The 21,663-nt window shown below is 43.4% G+C and overlaps 1 protein-coding gene across 3 annotated transcripts in view; it reads right to left on the bottom strand.

Moving 5' to 3' along the window:
* Positions 1–14,309, bottom strand: part of IYD (iodotyrosine deiodinase) — a 36,164-nt gene extending 21,855 nt beyond the window's left edge. For all 3 annotated transcript variants that reach the window (XM_054493053.1, XM_054493054.1, XM_054493055.1), the window contains exon 1: positions 14,108–14,309. In XM_054493053.1, coding sequence (XP_054349028.1) covers positions 14,108–14,285 — 178 coding nt within the window. In that variant the 5' untranslated portion in view covers positions 14,286–14,309. The remainder of the gene's footprint in view (positions 1–14,107) is intronic.
* Between the last annotated feature and the right edge of the window lie 7,354 nt (positions 14,310–21,663).

Genomic DNA, 21,663 nt, shown 5'->3' with positions numbered 1-21,663 from the left:
CACTTTCCTAAAATAACAAATTTAAGATCTTTTAAACCATTGAAATGTATGTGTGTGCATGTGTTTGTGTCCTACCTGAATCATTATTGTACTACCTAAACTGTGTCTTTAGGAAACTGAATATAATGTTGTTTTATATCTTCCTCATTGACAACCTCCCTAAAACCCAATTATATGTGCTTGATATGATGTGTATCCCATGCCTTGAGCTGTGTGATGGAATAAAATAACTTGTTACTTTTTTCTTTTAGTAGATACGAATCCACTTCAAGGGTTTTTTTTTGGGGCGGGGGGAAGAGGGTTTTTTTTAATATTAATTTTTTTTTTTTTTTTTTAGAGACTTGGTCTCACTATGTTGCATGGGCCTCAAACTCCTGGGCTTAAGCAATCCTCCCACCTCAGCCTCCCAAAGTGCTGGGATTACAGGCATGAGCCACTGCACCCAACCATAAATCCATTTTGATCTCATTGATTAGCTGATGCAGCTGTGGTTATAGTTGTTGCAGTTTGTGGTTGTGGCATCTATTAAAGGATTTCAATTTTTAGTAGTGGTTAATTAGAGAATTTTTATGAACGCTGTAAGCTAGAAAAACAAAACAAACTGAAATCCTTTGTAAAATATATTTTAAAACATTTTCTTGTATGCATTGGAATGCTCATCTGTTACTATAGGAAATGACAGTCAAAATCTAGCTGAAGGTTAGTACCACAGAGGTAGACCAGCATTCAAATGCCCAGAGTATTATATATTTTCCAGTTACCAAGAAACAGCTGTGAGGTTGATCTGAGGTAAAGGATGATGACAAAAGCCAAAATCCCAGGTCTACCCAGGGAGACTTGACAGCCCCTACACTTTAAGCTGGGACCCTGAAGGTCTACAGTCTCATAGTAAGGGGGAATTTTAAATAAACCAGCCCTGATATGTGCTTGCAGCCTAAGACAATATCATCTGAGTGATCCAGGGAACCACAGGATTTAACCTTAGGTAAAAGTCATCCCGGAGTATTAGTGTCACACCGTGTAAGCACAAAAGTGAATTTTCCCTGGAAATAAGTACCAATATCCTAGACCTCACAAAGTTTTTATAAGTACTTTTCCAAAAGAATGACTAGCAAACAATGAAAAATAACAATGTATTTAGGAAAACACAAAGTTATGAATAACAACCATTAAAAAACAATGGGCATCAGAAACAGATCAACAATGACTTATGATACTGGAGTTATCAGCCACGGATCATGAAACAACTATGCTCACTATGTCCAAAGAAATACAAGACACACGACTTTGGCAGAAAAAAGTGACAGCAAATTTGAAAAAAAGAACTAAAAATATCCTCTAGAAACAAAAATGAAAACAAACTAAATTAAACATTCAATTAAACAATCATTCACATCAATGTAGGCACAGCTGAAGAGGAAATGAAATCAATAGGAAGATAGTTTCTTCTTACCTATCCAAAATGTAGCATAGAAAGAGAGAGACAGAAAACATAGGTGAGAGTGTAAAAGACATAAGAGGATACAGTGAGAAGGTCTAACCATTTAATTGGAGTCCTGAAAGGAGAAGAGAGAGAGGAAATGGGCCAGAGTCAATATCTGAAAAGGCAATGGCTGAAATTTTTCCAAAATTATTGAAAAATAGCAATCTGAGATTTTAAAACTCAGTATTGTCTAGTAAAATTGGATAGAGGTATACCCTACATGTCTCTACTTAGGTTCTCCAAGAAGCTGACTCTGAGACTGAGTCATGTGTGGAATGTTTATAGGAAGTATCTTTGGGATCAAAACCTATGGAAGAGAGAGGAAAGAAACAAGATTGGGCAGAAGAAGCCAAGCTGCAATGCAAGCTGAGAGACGACCTCAACCACAGCAAGGGCTATTTTGAAACTAAAATTGCCCATCAGAGTTGTCTCAGATTAGGCCATAATGGCTGGACCTTTATACGACCACTGCAATCAGTCATTAGATGTGGGCCATCCTGGGAGGGGTGGGATCGCGGGAGAGATAGCTATCTACAGCAGAGGCCATCCCTGCAAGAGGCCGACAGTACTCCCAGCAATAGAGACAGCAAGCCCTTCCTCAAGGGGGGATCTGCGTGGTACATCATCAGGCCCTTCACATCATGACTCTGCAATTCCATGCACGCACCAGAAAAATCCATGCACATATGTACAAGACTAGTATTACAATGTTTACAGAAATAGTTTATAATAGTCCTAAACTAGAAATAGACCAAATGTTCATCAACAGTAGAATAAATTGTGATATAGTCATATAACAGAATACTATACAACAGTGAAAATGAATGAGCCTCAGTTACATGCCTAACCTGCTTGGCATTATATTTGACTCTTACAAATATAAAACAGCAAGTCAAAAGAATATAAACAGTATAATTTTAATGTTTAGGAATGTTTAGTTGTGTAAGAGTGATGCAACTAAGAAGAAAAGCAAAGAAATAATTTTCATAAAATTCAAAATAGAAGTTACTTCCGTTGGAAATAGAAGAGGCTGTGACTGGGGAAGGACATATGGGTGTTTATGAAATGTTGGATGTGTATATTTCTTAACCTAAGTGATAATTGTATAAGGTTTTGCTTAATACTTATTTGTTAAGCTGTTCATCTGTGTTTTACACACTTCTTCAGTGAGTACATTTCACAATTAAGTTTTTTCAATGAGAAGAAGGCCATAGAGATTAATTACCAGAAGAATCAGGAATAGGTCAACTGTCCAGAACTTTTAAACAAAACTTCTAAAAAAGGAGAAAAGATACTTGACATTTTCTCAATGCAGAGAAAGTTCACGTTCAGCAAAAGTAGGTAAAATCTAGATACAGCGGAAACTTAGATCCTTAGAGATGAATTTCTTGCCATGTTACCATTTCTGTAAGTACAATAGCAAAACCAATATTTTAAAATTCCTGTTTCGTGTTTAAAATATCAATACTTTCAAGAAAGATTTAGAGTTTAAAACAATGAGTGAGAACTTAAAAGTGTAAACAAAACTGGCCATAGGTATTTTTGCCTTCTGAGCAAAGTAGCATCATTTGTGGAAAATAAACCTCCTGTTGCTCACGTCCCCTCACCAGGCTGATGAGGGAAGAAGACAGTGTAAAATTGTAAACCTCTGACAATTTTCCTGTGCTGCCATGTCCCTGGATTCCATGGACCACTCTTTTTCAGAGCATAGGCATGAGTCTTTGGGGGAGAGGAGCTGAGCATGATCAAGTGAGGGGAACAGAGTTTGGGAAGGGGAGCCCAAAGGGAGGCCTACGACAGTGGCTCAAAAGACCTTTAGAAGGAAGAAGGGCTGCCCCAAATGCTAACATGCTGTGTGAGGAGTTGGGAAGTGAGAGACCAAAGAAACAAACAGAAACAAAAGTTGATTTCCACAGATAAATTGGTGTGAGGTGGAAGAAGAAAACACATAAAGGAAATCAGGGGTCCATGGGGCATGAACCTCAGAGCCAGAGGTGGCTCCATGGACACAGGTTCTGTGGGGATTCTCAAATCCTTGAGAGGGAATTGGCCTCCTTAAAGCATGTAGGATTGAGGATTCAGCCCTTTTTTAAATTTTATTTTTAGTTTATTTATTTTTTCTAAATAGGATGAGCTCAGCTGACCCCTGGGTTATGTAAGTATTACACATTAGCTAAAAGAACAAAGCATGAAGAAGCAATGCAAGTCCTAAAGTTGATCTGTTTTATATTAGTGGAACTAAACAACTTTCTTTTTTTAGACATCTGCTCAGGAAATGCCAATAGCAATGATTTTGCGGTGGTTGTTTTTGTGGTAGTGCTAGTGGTAGTTGTGGTGTTTTAGGGAAAGAAAGGTGGTACAGTGGAATAAAAATCTCTGGTGGGTATGATTAGTTGGGAAAAAACAAGTTTTCGGGTTATAATTGTAATTTGCAAAACACCAAATACTATGTATAATGCAAATTACATTTAGTAAAGCTCTCAAAATCTTCCTGGAAGATGGAAATATACAATTCATTCAACAAGGCTTTTATTGAGCCTTTGATATATATATTAGTGAACAAGATAGATGTGACTTTCATACTATAGGGGTGAAGAGGGAAAGCTTCCTCCTTCACTCTCTGAAGGTTCACTGAAAACAAATTCACAAAAGACAGATTAATAGGAGAAAAAGCCATACAAAATTATTCTAGCATGCATAGCACGGGGCAATAGCAAGAGAGTGATCACTCAATAACCCAACGGTGTCCAAATGCTTATACACCCTTCTTTATAGAGGAAGAGGAGATGGGAGGTGTAGGAGTAATGAATTTCAGGGGGAATGACTGGACCCAATGATCAGATGATGGATAGTCAATAATTCCCTTTGGGAATTGAATGGGACCTGAGAACAAACAATGGTTTATGACAAAGTTTGCCTGGGCTCTAGGTGTGGTGTTTAATTTTCACTCTTTTCCTCTATGATATGAATTTTAATCTTCTCCAATTAATAAAATTTTAGGGAAAGGATTGAAGGTAACTGTTTTCCTCTTTGGAATAATAACCTTACTCCTTATATATTTAACCAAAGCAGCAAATGTACGTATGCATAGAATTACAAACTGTAATCACTCCTATGAGGACAATTAATTCTCTATGAAGTGACAGAGAATAAGAAGGGATGATACAAAGAGGGAGGACACAAAGTGATTCCCAAGGGGATGGCATGTAAGGTGAAACTTGAGCAATAAGAAAGAGGCTGGGGATTCAAATGTATTGAGGAGACAATGTGAAAAACGCAGAACCATACAGACGCTGTAGACATAGCCTGACTGGGGGACGATGATGGCTTGGACCCTTGGAGAAGCAGAAAGAATGACAGGGGTGTGCAGATTCTCGAAACACCTTAGAAATAGAAATCGAAAGACTGGCTAATGTGGGTGGTTGAGAGTGGCTGGGAGAGAGAGGGAGGAACCAGGAATCAATGCCAGGTTTCTGGCTTTAGTGCCTGGTTGGATGGTGGAACAATCCACTGAGCTAGGAGGACTAAGAGATGAACTATTAGGGGTGGACAAGAAGGAGGAACAGGGGTCAACAGTCTGCCTGATTCCAGATGCTGCAAGCCATTCAAGTGCAGGTGTCAAGTACAAAAGGAAATGTGTGAGCTTTGAAGGTGAGATCCCATTTGGAGCCCTCCGGAAGTGATAAGCATGACCAGGAAGAATGAAAGGAAGAGTGGAAGAAGGTCAAAGACCCGCCCTGAGGGACTCGGCCATTCTCCAGGTAGAATTCAGGTAGAGAATTCACCTTCTGAGGAACACCAATAACAATGTTAGCAGGCGCTACTGTTGGCTTATAGCTCTTAGTGAGGAAACTTCTTTTTATATTTCTCTAGCAGGGACAGTTTGGGCCTATTTAGAAGAAAGTAGGTGTGATGGGGGAGCGGTAATAAACATCTATCGACTTTCTAACAATCAGTCCTGAATGAAATGCCAATGTCATCAACGTCACAGTGACAACCCTGAACTTTATCAAGGTGTGAATAAAGACTTTCAACACCAATGATACTTTTGATACCGCTTAAGATAAAGTCTGGCAGTCTCTGTGGTTAATAAGTGGTATATAAGCAAATGCATTAAATGCTTCCTTAACTCTTTGAAAGGTAAGTTACTAACTCTTAAGACCCATTCAGCACTTGTAAAAACTAAAAGCAGTCTAAATGCATGACTTGGCAGTTTCTGCAGCTTCTAGAGTCCAAGGCAGACTCTCCCAATTAGCAGAAGGAAGCAAACTGTTGCCTCATTATCAGTGCTAGCCATTATCCCTGACCAGGGAATGGTCAAACAAATGATCCTCATCACCTCCTGATGGGACTGTCCTGAGTGCACTCTCGGAGCAGTGCACAGCCAGGCGGCCATTCCTGGAGCCTTTCACAGGGCAAAAGGTCTATACTATGGCTGGGGAATGAGACTAGCAGGGCCAGGCTAGGAGCACAATGAGCTTCCACTTTTCCCCTTCCCCCGAACTCCTGACTGCTCCCGAGGAATGTGGCCCTCACCCAGAGGCAAGAGAGCAGGCTGTGTAAACTCCTTTGTTTCCCTACCTTCACTCTAGAGCAGTCAAGCCACTAGGGATTATTCAAGCTCTAAGGTCCACAAAGTGCAAAGCAAATGTGTACTATTATGGCCTGCTTTTTGAATGTAAATCTTGTGCTGCCACACTTGGGGCCTGCTATTGATACCAACAGTAACTTGCCTTGTGTCATTGCACTGGGGCTCTGGAAACAATATCCTAAAATACTGACACTTGGCACTTGACCTAGTGAACTGAAGAAGCACCTCCAGGTCTCCCTCTGACCTTCCTGGTCTCTGGTCTCTCTGATCCTTTTTCCTGAAGCACTGAGAGAGACTATGGAATTTCCCTGTCTGACTAAGAACATCTCTTTCCAAAAGAAATGTAACTGGGACAGGCCCAGTGGCTCATGCCTGTAATCCCAGCACTTTGGGAGGCTGAGGTGGGAGGATTGCTTGAGCCCAGGAGTTCGAGACCAGCCTGGGCAACGTAGAGAGACCCTGTCTTTACAAAAAGTCTAAAAATTAGGCACGTTGGTGTGTGCCTGTAGTCCTAGCTACTCAAGAGGCTGAGGTGGGAGGATAGCTTGAGTCCAGGAGTTTGAGGCTTCAGTGAGCTATGATCAAGCCACTGCACTCCAGCCTGGGCAACAAAGCAATATCCTATCTATTAAGAAAAGAAAAGAAGATGAAGAAATGTAATTGTCTTAAGATCCCCTGCCTAGGAATCCAGGCAGACAGAGACAACCTGGGGAACTTTACCTGCATAATGAGAAGACTTTTGTTCACAGTGAAGTTCCACCCCTCACCTTCCCACTACCTCTCATAAGCTCAAGGAACTTCATCCGAAGGCATCGCTCTTTGGACCCATTCATTTTGCCTGAAAATCATTTACTCCTACACACTCCCACCATCCCTTCATCCCCTATGAAGAAGGATATATAAGCATCTGGACCCCACTGGGTTATTGGGGATTCCCCAGTGCTTATACATGTTAAATAAATTTGTGTGCCTTTCCTTCTATTAATCTGTCTCTTGTCAGTTCGTTTTCAGTGAAACTTCAGAGGGCAGAGGAGAAACTTCTTTTCATATTTCACTAGCAGGAGCAGTTTTGGCCCAAACCGTATACTTTTAGTTATAAGGAAGTAGATGTGAAGGGGGAGTGGTAATACACACTATCAGTTTTCTAGCAATCAATCCGTTGGTCCCTACAATCGCTTTAATGCCAAGGAATCCGTTAATTGTGCCATAATTAGGTTTAGCCAGCCAAGTAATTCTAGGTCACTTCTGTCTTTTCACATTTAGCATGGAGGTGTTTTTCTGGTTGCATCTCCAAATACATTGCTTTAGTGTTTTTACAGTTCTACTGCACAGTCTTTGCAAATGGGCCACTATCTTCTAATTAAGAAACCAAGGACAATTTGTGTCATGTCATCTTTGTTCCCTTCTTGCAATTTTGGGAGCCTTGAGGAGTAATGTTACGAAGGAGGAGGGTGATGCAGATTTCGAAGGTGAGGATGGGAGCCACTTCAGGGCTCAGCACCTGCCCCGACAATGCCTCTTTCCCAGCTGCTTCACCATTGCTGTGCTCCCTACCTGGGCCTCTCAGTCATCCCACTTCCTGTGAGGCCATCCTCATAGAGCTAACAAGAATTATGGACAGAAGTACAGTTATAATCAAGCATTCATCAGGCTGCTTTGACCCACTTCCTTGTTCTGAAAGTCTCATAGCACTAGTAGATACTGACTATTTGCATCCCCGCTGTTCCTATACATAGAATTTCTGACATTAGAATCACAAGGCTTTTGTTTGAGATAGATAGGATCTCTCCATCAGGATCATAAGGCTTTTATTTAAAAATTACTTAAAATGTCTTTCAGATCCGAATTCCAGTGAAATAGCTGATGCCAACCAGTTTGAAGACTCCCATGACGCAGTGGAATCAGCATGAGAATACAGTTTCTTCATCTCCCTGTCCCATGACTTCACCCTGCGCTCTGACCAATCAATGACCTCCACACTTTGGCCCACTCCAAAACCCTAAAAAAATCCTAGCTCCAAACTCCTCAGGGAAATGGATTTAAGGTTTCCTCCTGCCTCCTCATTCAGTAGCCTTATGATTAAACCTCTTCCTCTGTTGCGACCTGGTGTCTCAATGTATTGACTTGCTGGGTGCATCGAGCAACAGAACTATTAAGGTGATACCTGGCTGCTGCATAGATGGATTATTTCATTAGTAGCACTGAGGTGGGTAGGGATTGGGAAGGCTGAAGGGTGCCCAGACAGAGAAACCTTGAATAGGGCAGTGCTATCCTAAAGCCAATGGGGTTCAGAACATATTACCCCAAGGCATGCCAACTTCAGAGCAAAAAGGGCTTTCTGACCTTCCACTGCCCTTCTTTCCAGAAGCAGGTCATAAAACCTAGGAAGAATTTTCTGACCCTCCCCTGAGGCAGGTCATATGGCACCCATGTAAGGGGTGTCCACCCAGAGGAAAGGAGCATTCTCATCTCTGAGGACGTTAGGGACACAGAGAAGAATCTGAACAAATAGATATTGCAAAGTGATATGGTTTGGCTGTGTCCCCACCCAAATCTCATCTTGAATTGTAGCTCCCATAATTCCCATGTGTTGTGGGAGGGACCTAGTGGGAGATAATTGAATCCGGGGGCAGTTTCCCCTGTACTGTTCTTGTGGTAGTTAATAAGTCTGAGGAGATCTGATGGTTTTATAAGGGGAAGCCTCTTTCACTTGATTCTCATTCCCTCTTTGCCTGCCACCATGTAGGCTATGCCTTTCACCTTCTACCATGATTGTGAGGCATCTCTAGCCACATGGAACTGTGAGTCCATTAAATCTTTTTCTTTATAAATTACCGAGTCTCAGGTATGTCTTTATCAGCAGTGTGAAAACAGACTAATACACTAATCTTCCCCAGTTTATTGCCATTAGACCATGTTAGACCACAGCCCCTCTGTCCTCTTGTATGTCTCCACGACTGTTCACTTTTCACCAAACCTAGCATGAAAACACACAGGTTTAACTGTTCCTTTGGGTCTTCGTTTCCCTATGAAGGCTCCTGTGTCACATGAAACTTATGCTAAATAAACATGTATACTTTTCTGTTATTCTGTCTTTTGTTATAGGGGCCTCAGCCATGAACCTAGATTAGGTAGAGGAAAAGGTATTTTTATCCTCCTCTCCAAAGCAGTGGAGTGAAGACAGGATTTGTCTTCTGAGACCCTTTATCTCTTTTGGTACCCCAGTGTCCTGTGCTGACCCTAACTTTCCCCTAGTAGGAACCCACCGAGACTTGATCTCAAGAACAATGTCTTCATTCAAGTCCTTTTCCTTTCCTACTCTTCTCTCATCTAAACTTGCCTGTCTCTTGTTCTAAAAGCTTAAGGTCTCACAGGAGTCTAGCAAACCAACCTCTTAAATTAGCCATGTGAAAGTATTAATGTCTGGGTGTGTCTAAGACAAAGCTGATTGCATTGCTTCCCATAGTAAAAGACAACTATGTTGATCAAGCTCGACTCTCTGAGCAGAGTAGAATGCTGACTTAATATAGAATTTTTGGCAGTGGTGTGCTGGTAAGCCAACTCTTTGTGGGGTGGAAGGGAGAAAGCACTGATTCATAGCACTTGCCAGTATCCGTGATGTAAATAATCACACCATGGCCTGACTTCAAGCCACTAATGATTTAACAAAGAACTCCTAAATATTTAACAATTGGCTCTTGCTAATCCCCAGAGACTCGCTACTTGGTTGGGAAGCATGAAGTTCAGGCACTGGTGGACTTTCAGAGCTGCAAGTGGCACACATCATTTGTAGGATCAGTGTCATTTGGTTGAGACTCTGACACTCAGAGGAGCTGGCCCTGGAGTAAATCCACCCCTGGTTGGCTGGCTTTCAGAAGCACGAGGCTGACACTGATTGGTTAGCTTGCCAAGTTTATTCTGAAATGAGTTGTCATTGATTCACTGCTCAGGCTTGGAACCAGTTCTGAAAGCTACTTGTTATTATGGGCACATAACAATCTGTTTCTCAAGTTTATAGGAACATTTTTGTTCTCAGATGTTACTCACACTGGATAAAAAATTTTAACTCAGGCCTTTCTTTGAAAAGACTAGACAAGTTGGGTCACTTATTATTCAGTTAGTGACTTCAGTTAGAATAATAGCTTTTGGATGGCCAATGAAGCTAAGTGCAGAAGAATCCCCCACTAACATTAAAACAGATTCATCTTGATGAGATGTGTTTCCTATCTTTTTCTTCTTTTCCCATTTCTATGGACTTCTATGAATCTGAGCCTAACTAGAGGATTTGTGGGTAGGATTTTCAGTTCACTTTATTGGGACAATCTGAGACTTATTTCTTTGAGATAAACTTCAGCAGCTCCTCTTTCTTGGACCCTAAATGTAGACAAACAAGGTATTAACAGGACACCAATCTTGGCTGGTTTGCAAAGGGAGACTGTACCCTACATCTAATAAGCATGGTCACACAATGTTGCCGCACTACCCCCACCCCACCCCCACACACACACCTGTCTAACAAGCATGGTCACACAATGTTCCCTCACCACCCCCCACCTCACCCACACACACACATGTCTAATAAGCATGGACACACAATGTTCCCTCACCACCCCCACCCCACCCACACACACACACGTGTCTAATAAGCATGGACACACAATGTTCCCTCACCACCCCCCACCTCACCCACACACACACATGTCTAATAAGCATGGACACACAATGTTCCCTCACCACCCCCCACCTCACCCACACACACACATGTCTAATAAGCATGGACACACAATGTTCCCTCACCAACCCCACCCCACCCACACACACACACACACACGTCTAATAAGCATGGACACACAATGTTCCCTCACCACCCCCCACTTCACCCACACACACACATGTCTAATAAGCATGGACACACAATGTTCCCTCACCACCCCCCACCTCACCCACACACACACATGTCTAATAAGCATGGTCACACAATGACCCCTCACCACCCCCCACCCCACCCACACACACACACACGCCGATTCTCTGACCTGTGAACATGCGGTAGGAATTCTTTGTGAATCAGAGCTGCAGGAGGTTGGATGGGTACCCATATTTTCCTTAACTCATGCTAGAATGGCCTACAATACTTATTTTACCATTCAGTGCCTTGTTAATATTAAAAATGGTTTCAATCTGGTATCTGTTTGCAGTCAACAACACCATCTCCATGTGTCTTCAGTAAAGGAGTCCGTTCTCTTCTCCAGTTGGTTCCTGCTCAATCCCTTCTGGACCTAGAGTAATATCCCCACATAGATCATGTCCACCCACCCTGTGACTGAGAGCAGGGACTCGGGGGGCTGAGAAGCCTGAGTTTAAGCATTGGTTCTCACTGGTCACCTGTATGACCTTAGCATGCACCACTTATGTAAACAACATAAGAGATGTGGAGTAAATCATTTCATCTTCATGACAATACAACGACGTAGGCACTATTAGAATCCCCATACAAGAGATCTGTGGACACCACACTCAGGGAAGACTTTGTCCCAGTTGCTAAGGAGGACACTAAGGCTGTCCCATTCATTCCTCTGTATAAAGATAAGAGAAGGACAAGGATGGAAGGGAACAGAGAATGAAGAGGCAAAGCATTTTGCAAAAGTAAGTGATAAGGCAGAGAGCCAGAGAAAGACCCTCCAGTTCTGCTCTATGTTCCCAGCCTCCAGGCCCAGCCCCAGGACCTGACCCTCAACAGCCTGCCCGAGCTCTCCTGTGTCCTCAAACCTCTTGGGTCTTCAAATCCAGTGGCCTTTCCTTGATACACACTCTTTCTGATCTCTCAGAGAATGTTGGTCCCTGCTGGCTACCTCCTGCCTCCTCCATTCTAGGTCATTCTCCCAGGGGAGAGGCAGCCCAGCAAACAGCTGGCTTGGGTCCTGTCTCTGCAATCACCTTCCTGAGCTTACCCTATTGGGGCCTCAATTTCCTTATCTGTAATATGGGGATTCTAATAGTGCCTACCTCATTGTACTGTCATGAAGATGAAATGATTTACTACACGTAATATGTGGCTGTGATTGCATACACTAAGAGCTATTAATATATAAGGGCTTGTTACTGTTATGATCCCAGAGCCCCCTTTCCCACAGCTCCTCCCTTTCTCTAGTACATTTTTCTTCCACAGTTCCTCTTAACCGCATGTGTCCCCCAAGTTCTATCCTCAGTCTTCTCTCTAGCAATGCCCACTTTGTGGATTCATTATTTCTCCAGGTTCCAAGTATCTTCCCCATACTGGCAACTCTCCAGTCAGTATCTGTGACCTGGGCCCCTAACCTAGACTGCTCTCTCCCTTTTCTGCTCAGGTGTGTCACTGTCGTCTGAAATCAAACATGTCCTCGATGGAACTCAACATCTTCCCCTTTAAGCTGGATCCTCATTCCCTCACCCACTTATGATAGCTTCCAGTCTCCAACTCTCCCTCTCTCCCTCCTTTTCCCAATATCCAATTTACTAGCAAACCCTGTTGCTCTTCCATTAACTTTACTCTGATCCACCCCTTCCACTGCATTCCCACCTGCCCCCACCATCCAGGCCATCCTTACCAGCACAAACCCTTACCCAGCTTCACTGCAGATGTTCCCTGGATTAAGGGAAGTGCTTCTCCACTGGGTAGAATTGACGTTCTGAGTGAAGAGCTTTCAATGTAGGAGAGCAAGGGGCAGCCCTGCTGAGAGGCTAGACTCTTGCGCGGTACAGTCAGCACTACAGGCTCTTAGCACTGAGAGCCAGCTGGATACCCTGTGACCCGGTCCTGAGATTAGGACACACACTCACGCACACACACTCTCACAAACACACTCATGCACGTGTGCACACATACACTCATGCATGCTCACACACACTCATGCACGCACACACACATGCACACTCACACACTCACATGCACACTCACAGATACACACACTTGTGCAAACACACTCACACATGCACATTAATGAACACTCACACGCACACTCACACGCACATGCACACACACACACGCGCACACACACACATTCATAAACACTCACACACTCTCACACACACACTCACACACACTCACATGTCCAGGTGGCCTCTGTTTGGGGATGGGGGCATCATTAGCCCAGCTGAAGATCACAGAACCTCTTCCAAATCGAACCCATCCCAGACAAAGCTTCTCAAACACAGATGGCTCAAGCCTCCTCCACAGTCTCTCCCTTCCTATCTGCCTCCTTCATCACCTTTTCTTCTCAAGGTGGCCATAACCTTCCCGCCCTCAATTCTCTACTTCCATTCTTCTCTCCTCCCTCCGCCCTCAATTCTCCACTCCTCTCTTACCCCTGCCCCAGGCCTCCCGGTGATTCTGCTCCTTTTGCCCCTTGTTGCCTGACAGGCCTCCCAGCACTTGCTATTCGTACCCTATTCATCCTCCCAGCCCAGTTTGTCCTTTCCCTGACTGCACCGTCAAACTCCCAGGCCTGCTCTAAACACCTTAGAATCAGTTCCACTGGGTCTGTCTCTTTGTTACTCTCTCTGATTCTCGTGTATCATCTTGGCAGCTGAATTGGACATTCAGTTTGTTGAGGACAGAGGCCATCCCAGCCTTTTGCTTCCAGGGCCTGGCACAGGGAAAGGTAGCAGCCTCCTAGGTGATGCCACTTGGTAGATTTCAAAATTCCTGATCAAAACCTGGCCACTTAGTCCCTGCCCACTGCCAGCCTGGGATGAATTCCTGCAAAAAGATTTTAACAAGCAGAACAGAATTGGAGCCAGGGAAAACTTCAGCCTCTCAACAGCTTTTTCACTGAGCATCCAAAATAAAAAAGGGTTGGTCCTAGCAGGTGACAAGCTCATCACTGGAGAGAGATGACCTGTCTGTGCCAGGCACTGATTCATTAGCACAATAGAGGTTGATGTTGAAGCTGGCCTGTGTGTGTTTCTTCCTCTCCATAAGCCCTGCCATTGACTCACGCTCATCATCAACACAACACGACAGTGAAGCTAAGCAGCATAGCTGGTGTCTTTACCTTCTTCTGCTTGGTGCAGGTCACTGCTATCTTTTAAGTCTTCATCCACCCAGGGGCGAGCCTCGGCCCTGGTTCTAGCCTCCCCCTTCTTTTTCTCCATGCTTCTGTCAGCATTTTTAAAGATCCACACAACCAAAATGCAGAGAATGGCTACCAAGATGGGAGTCAGGAAATACATGGTCTGGAGTCTGGTGTCACAGGCATGCACACTTCCCACACCGGTTTTTAAACACACAGAGAGACAGGAGTGGAGAATGCCGGGAGATGGAAGGAATGCAGACACAGGTGTGCCAGGGAAGGAACAAAGTGCAGAACTCTTCAACTCTATGAGGACTTTGCATAGGAGCAAAGATCACAGTCACATGTGTGGGGTGTTGTGGCTTTGGTTATACACCAGTCCATTAACTTTTTAAAAGCATGTATTCTGTCGATATATTCTTAGACAACAATTGCCAGAATCTGAGTAAGAACTTGCATGTGCTAGATCTAGCTAGATCACCTGAAGAACTTGTTTTGTTTTGTTTTGTTTTTAAAATAGATTTCCACACACCAACTCAGATCTGCTGGAAGAAAATGTTCAGGAAAGAGGTTTGGCACCATGCATTTTAAATGGCATGTTTGTGAAAACAGACCTAGGGTTTTGATTTTTTTTTTTATGATACCTGAGCCAATATATGGAGTAAAGAGAATATCATGTTTTGCACCAGAGAAAAACTTTGATCCAGGAAAAGTGACACAAAAAATTAAAGTGACAACTTGATTATTTATGTAATTACTTCAGTAGGGCTTTTTATATGTTAGTTTGTCTGTCTGTTTTAGAAAGTGCCTTAGTCAGTTATGGCTGAAATAAAAAAAATACTATGGACCGGGTGGCTTAAACAATATAAATTTATTTCTCAGCCAGGTGTGATGGCTCATGCCTATAATCCTGGCACTTTGGGAGGCTAAGGGGGGCAGATCACTTGAGGTCAGGAGTTCGAGACCAGCCTGGCCAACATGATGAAACCCCATCTCTACTGAAAATACAAAAATTAGTTGGGCCTGGTGGCACATGCCTGCAAACACAGCTACTCAGGAGGCTGAGGCAGGAAAATAGCTCCACCCAGGAGGTGGAGGTTGCAGTGAGCCGAAATTGTGCCATTGCACTCCAGCCTGGGCGACAAGAGTAAAAGTCCCTCTAAAAAAAAAAAAAAAAAGAAAAAGAAAAGAAAGAAAGAAAGAAATTTATTTATCATTGTTCTGGAGGTTGAGAAGTCCATAATTAAGGTGCTGGCAAATCAGCTCCTGGTGAGGGCTCCCCTCCTGGTTTGCCAACAGGTACCTTCTTGCTGTAACCTCACACGGTGGATGGTGGAAACAGATCATCTCTATCATCTTTTTTCTTATAAGGCCACTAATCTCATTCACGAGGGCTCCACTCTCATCACCTGTTCACCTCCCAAAGGCCCAACCTCCAAATACCATTGTACTGGAGCTTAGAGCTCCAACATATGAATTTTGCCAAGACATATTCAGTCTTCAGCATCAAGGTGCAAACGTATGTATAACATGATGCCATTTGAATAAAACAGAGTGGAAAATATGATACATTTATACAAGCTTATATATGTATTTCCTGGAAGAGTACACTCTAAACTTTAAAGAGTGGTTATATCAGGAATTCTCTTTATTAATTTTGCAATTTCTTGTGAGTCTATATTATTTCAAAATAGACAGTGAAAAAACAGTGGTTACTTGTTTTGGAGGGTGTGTGGAAACTGGATAGATGGGGGACAAGAGTGAGAGAATTTCTACTGAATACTATTCCATGATTTCAAAATTTTGAGCTGTTGTAAACATGTTATCTATTTAAAAAATTGAATATATGTTATTTATTTCCATAGTCATTTTGATGGTTTTATTGTATCATATATTGTACTCCTTTTTGTGATAGACAGTTGTTTTTTAAAATGTATGTCATACTGGTTCTCGAACTCCAGAGAACTCTGTAAAAGATAATAAACAAAGTTTATTATGGAAGCATTGGCCTCCACAGACCACTGAATTTGGTGGTGCTGCCTGCCATGCTGACAGCTTTTGTACAGGAAAGTGCCCTTCCTGTGCCTGCTGAAAGGGTGTCAGAGGGGACATGTCCAGTCAATGTGATCCAACCCCACACAGGCAGCTGAAAATGGCAGAGCCTGTGTTGGGGCCCAGCTTCTCTTTACATCCCACTAAAAACCCAGAATAAAGAAACCACTCCATAACAAGAGAAGAGTAGGACAAATGTGCAGAGAGAAGCAAGGCCTGTGAGGCAGCAATGCCTCACAGCCCAGGGGAAAGACAAGGTGAGGGGCCACAGGTGGCAACTGCCTCTGCTCCTAGGAGGTCCCAGGCCTGCCTCAGTTTCAGACCATGTGTCTCCTTACCTTCGAAGAATCAGAAAGATCCTCTGTGCCTGTAACTACAAAAGCACAATTCACATCAGTGTCAGGAACAGGATTAAGCCCAGGAAAAATGGGGTGGTGGGAATTGGTTATAGTGCACTGGTGGGTGAAGTGTGGGAGGCACCCCTGTCTCAGAAGGGAATGCTAACAGCTGTGGCGTGCAGCAGCTGGCTGGCTAATTAGAGTATTGCCTGAGTCTCTTGGGTTTCAGACCATGTGCCCAGCAGAATGAGTCTGTAGGGGATTCTGAAGCCACTGAGAGCCCCGGAGGAGCAGAAACATAAGGACAACCATGCCAGAAGGCAGCTTTCTATCATATTTGGTGACTTGCAATGGGAAATAAAAGATTCTTGCTCTCAATTGCTTGGTTCAAGATAGAGAAGAAAAGCAAAATGATCATGCATTCCTTCATTCATTCATTCACTCATTCATTCAACATATATTTTTTGGGATCCATGCAAAAGGCATTGCATTTGGGGCCAGACATAGAACGGAGGGCAGTAGGGGCTGCAAGTGCCTCATGGAGCCCGGAGCCCCAGAGAGACACGCGGATCGAATCTCACATACTAATGCCGCATTCCAACTTCCCTAAGAGCTGCTAGGGAGCTGACTGGAGTGGGACTGGGCCGAGTTGGTGAAATCACAGGCTTCCCAGAGGAAGGAATGACTGAGTTGAGGTTGGAGCTGTGAGTGGGAATCAGTCATGGGGGAGGAGAGAGCCTTCCAGGCAGAGGTCATGCTGTGCAGCAGGATAATTAAGGCATCAGAGAGACTGAAGGGTTGAGGAGGAATTATTTAATTATTTAAGTGCACTGACCCAGTCAGATTAACATCCAAAGGACTGAGCCCCGAACAAAGAGTCATGCTACCTTTTAAGCATTTTGTGGGGTGGGGGAAGATTTGTGCAGGGGGAGGCGTATTATGGAAGCGAGAAACCAAGACAGTTATTCAATTAAGACATGCATTACATTATTTCTTACTTTTCAAGGAACAACATGTTTTAGGACTTGAGATTATCTGTCTAGTGACCTTGCAGCTGCACAGCTAGAGAAACGTCTTCACAATGCCTGGGAAACGGGGAGATAAGGCTCACTAGCCTCAGAAAAACAGGCAGTCAATTTTTAAAGGACTTCAGCTCTTTCTCTTCCTCAGGGGGAATTGGTTTTTCTTACATACAACTGAGCTTTTGCTTACACATTTTTAAATTTCTTTTAATTCCTGTTCCAGGTGTGGGCAAAGGCCTATGCCTTGGAAGGAACAGGTACTTGTGGAGAGGACTGACATGAGCTGAGCGTTTCAGGAGGGCATAAACAGGGGATGCAGGGAGCCAGAAAGGTAGCAAAATGCCAGATGAAGCAGGTCTCTGTAGGTCATGCTGGTAAATTTTTTCTTCACCCTAAATGGAATGTGGGGAGGGAACAGGGACAGGTTAAGAACTGGGGACACATCGAGCACACACCATGTGGTACCAGGTTCTCTTCTTAGCACTTATACATATTATTTCATATGTGCCTCACAACAACCCTGTGCAATAGATCCCATTAGTATCCTCATTTTTTCAAATGAAGAAAATGAAGTACAAATAGGCCTAGGGTCAGTGTCAGATAAATGGGCAGAAATAGCCCCTGTGTGTATCCCCCCCTGAAATGGCTCCCCCGTTGTTCACTTCTTCATAGCAAGCCAGAGTCCTTGGCCAGAGCTCGTCAGTGCCACACCGGCCTCGTTGGAGAATGGAAAGGGGGAGGTGCAGGTTTCTTGCACAGATGCAAGAGGTACAGGTACTTGGCATCACGTGGCTCCAGCTTAGCTTAGGAGAAATACAGAAAATAGGTTTAAGGATGCATATAGCATAGAGGAAAAGAATTGGCAGCTGCTACCAGGGAGCAAAGAGTGGCAGGAACAGGTAGTGGAGAGGGGCAGGGCAGGTCACGGTGATGCCAGGAGGGGAGGCACACAGCCCCAGAGCTCTGGTGTCCACACTGCTTTATATTCCAAAGCACCTGCAGGGCCAGTGAAGTGCTTCCTTCCCAGGACTCTCGCTCTTGGATTTCCACGATGCCATCCCTGTCTCCTTCTTGATGTGGATTCCCACAATGCTCACCTGAGCTAGACCCCCAGTTCTCCATATCCAACCCCATCTCCATGGCCAGGCCTCTCTTTCACGGTCAAGTCAAGACAGCAAATGCCTCACGGTCCCCACCAAGCTTGATGGGAAAGGCCTCTGCTAATATCAGGGTTTCCATTTGGTTTTACTTTTGAAGCAGAGCAGTGGTTGGGGGCATAGTGAGCTGCCACACTGCTGACTTGTGGAAGGCCCAACTATCTCTCTACTCTGAGTAGCTCTAAAGCGTCCTGGTCAACTTGTTTTCGCAACACATTTTCCTCATCAAGTGAGGAAAAGGGAGTGAGTGCTGAGGATGGATGCGTTGGAAGATGGTATGAGACACTTTCACACTGGTCGTGTTTCATTACTCACTTCAGATTGGTTGTCTGGTTTAATCATTTCATCTCCACTGATGACAGAAAATTTAATTTTGCTATCAAGACAATTTTGGCTGGGGACGGGGCCTCATGCCTGTAATCCCAGTAATTTGGGAGGCTGAGGCAGGAGGATCACTTGAGGCCAGGAGTTTGAGACCAGCCTGTCAACATAGCAAGACCTCATCTCTACCAAAAAAAAAAAAAAAAATTAAAAAATTAGTCATGCATGGTGGCCCATAGCTACTCGGGAAGCTAAGTGGGGATCACTGGAGCTCAAGTGTTTGAGGCTTCAGTGAGCTATGATGGCACCACTGCACTCCAGCCTGAGTGACAGAGCAAGATCCTGTCTGATATGGTTTGGCTCTGTGCGCTCACCCAAATCTTATCTCGAATTGTAATCCTCATGTGTCAGGGAGGGACGTGGTGGGAGGTGACTGGATCATGGGGGCGGTTTCCCCAGGCTGTTCTCATCATAGTGAGTGAGCTCTCGTGAGATCTGATGGTTTGAAAGTATTGCACTTACCCCCATAAATTACCCAGTCTCAGGTAGTATCTTTATAGCAGTGTGAGAATGAACTAAGACACTGTCTCAAATAAGTAACAAATAAACAAATAAATAAATGACCATTTTACCCCTTCTATTTTAGTACAGAGACAAATAGCATTCTCTCTCTTGCCCTTCCACTTCCCTGGGTGCTCACAGAGTGTCCTGGTACTGAGATAGAGAGAGAAGCAGGTCTTGGTGTGGTCCCATCTTGGTGGGTCCCACGGAAGGGTCTAGTCCTGGTGGTCTTAGGCAACAGGCAGTGTGCAGGCTGCACCTACACCCAGACATAGTCTGCCTCCCACCACCTCCAAACCCAGATCACAGGGCCCTTCTGGCTGGTCCATCATCAACCAATCTCCATGCCCCTTGGGAGTAGTTTCCAAGTCTCTTGGGATTTTTTTTCCCTTGCATTTTTGGAGACTAGGGGAAGGGGAGGAGGGTTGTTGCCTATCTCAGGCCTCTCTCACTTTTGCCATTTATATATATGTGTATATATATACATATATGTATATATACACACACATACATATATATACATATATGCATATACATATATATATATATAATTCGATTTTTTTTTCAACTAGCATGCACTTAAATTTTTTTAAAAAATATTTTGAAAATTTTGGGGGGTTCCTAGTAGATGTATATATTAACATGCACTTTTTGTATTTTTTATTGTGGTAAACTATATATAGCATAAAACTGATCATCTTAACCACTTGTAAGGGTACAGTTGGTGGCATTACAGTTACATTCACAATGTTGTGCAACCATCACCAGTATTTCCAAACCTTCTTCACGAGGCCAACAGAAACTCGAGACCCATTAAATAAATAGCCCCATTCACCCTCCCCCAGCCCCAGGTAACCTCCAGACTGCTTTCTGTGTCTGTGAATTTGATGACTCTAGGCACCTCATACCATGTGAAACTACACAGCATTGGTCCTTTTGTCACCAGCTTATTTCACTTACCATAATGTCCTCAAGGTTCATCCATGTTGTAGCAGGCATCAGAACTCTCCCAAAAGATTGCAAAAACCGTAATCTCACACAAAGGTCATCACAACCTAACACACACAAAAAATACTTCTGGGAAGACATCTGCCCAGCAACCACCTATCCAATCTCGAATTGGCGTCATTCTTATTATTGGTCCTTGTAGCCAAGGATAATTATCTCAAAATTTTGAGATAGTTATTTTATATCAAAATAAAATATGCGTGCCACTAATAAGCTATGTTCATATTTGGGGAGGTAAGGGAAAATAATAATAAAATTAAAATTAAAAATTAAAAATACTAACAATAAAAGAAAGAAATGATTTTCCCTTACCTCCCTGAATACGAACATAGTTTATTATGGCATGCGTATTACCTTGCAATTTCCTAATCCTTAAGTAAAAATTATTTTTTTTAGAGAGCCTCTCTTTGTTTGTTAAACTGTGGGCTGACAATAGAATCGCACACACACAGAGTCCCTGATTTAGGCTAAGAGGGGACAGGACCCACGGAGGAGTCAAAGCTTTTATGTAGTCTTGAACTCATTGTCTTCTGGGACAGTGCTGCTCAAGGTTCCGGTCCAGAAAGGAGCTTGTGCTAGAATGTCATCAATGCAGCTTCCTTCCTCAGGAAAGCCTTGTCCCCTCTCCCCTACAAAAAGGCCAGTGGAACTAAACAGTGTGTGTAGAGATGTGGTTGGTGTCCCTGAATTTACATTCTAGTACATGTTTCTTATCTCATTTGGGGACTGGTAACCAAAAGTCACATTCAGAAGCCCATCTGCAGACCACATTTTGAATAGTACTATTCTAGAAGACACATTTCCCCAAGACACACAGGTTATTTTTTAACTCTCGACGCTGACGTTAAATCTAATGATCCCCGTGTTCATTTTCCGTTTTGCTTTTCGAATATCCTACATGTGTATTCACCAAAGAAGCCAAATGTGTTTGAAAAACTTCCCACAAAAGAGAATTCTTGGGGCATTGAGTGAGTTAACTGTTCTATCCATTCACACAAGCAAACTGGTGTCAAGCATTTAAATCAACTGCTCATTTAGCAAGTTCAAGTTGAAGACTTGAAATAGGATGTGCCTGTGTT

This window comes from Pongo pygmaeus, chromosome 5 (assembly GCF_028885625.2).
Source record: "Pongo pygmaeus isolate AG05252 chromosome 5, NHGRI_mPonPyg2-v2.0_pri, whole genome shotgun sequence".
In the NCBI taxonomy this organism is placed as follows: domain Eukaryota; kingdom Metazoa; phylum Chordata; class Mammalia; order Primates; family Hominidae; genus Pongo; species Pongo pygmaeus.
This window is presented reverse-complemented; position numbering and strand designations above follow the sequence as displayed.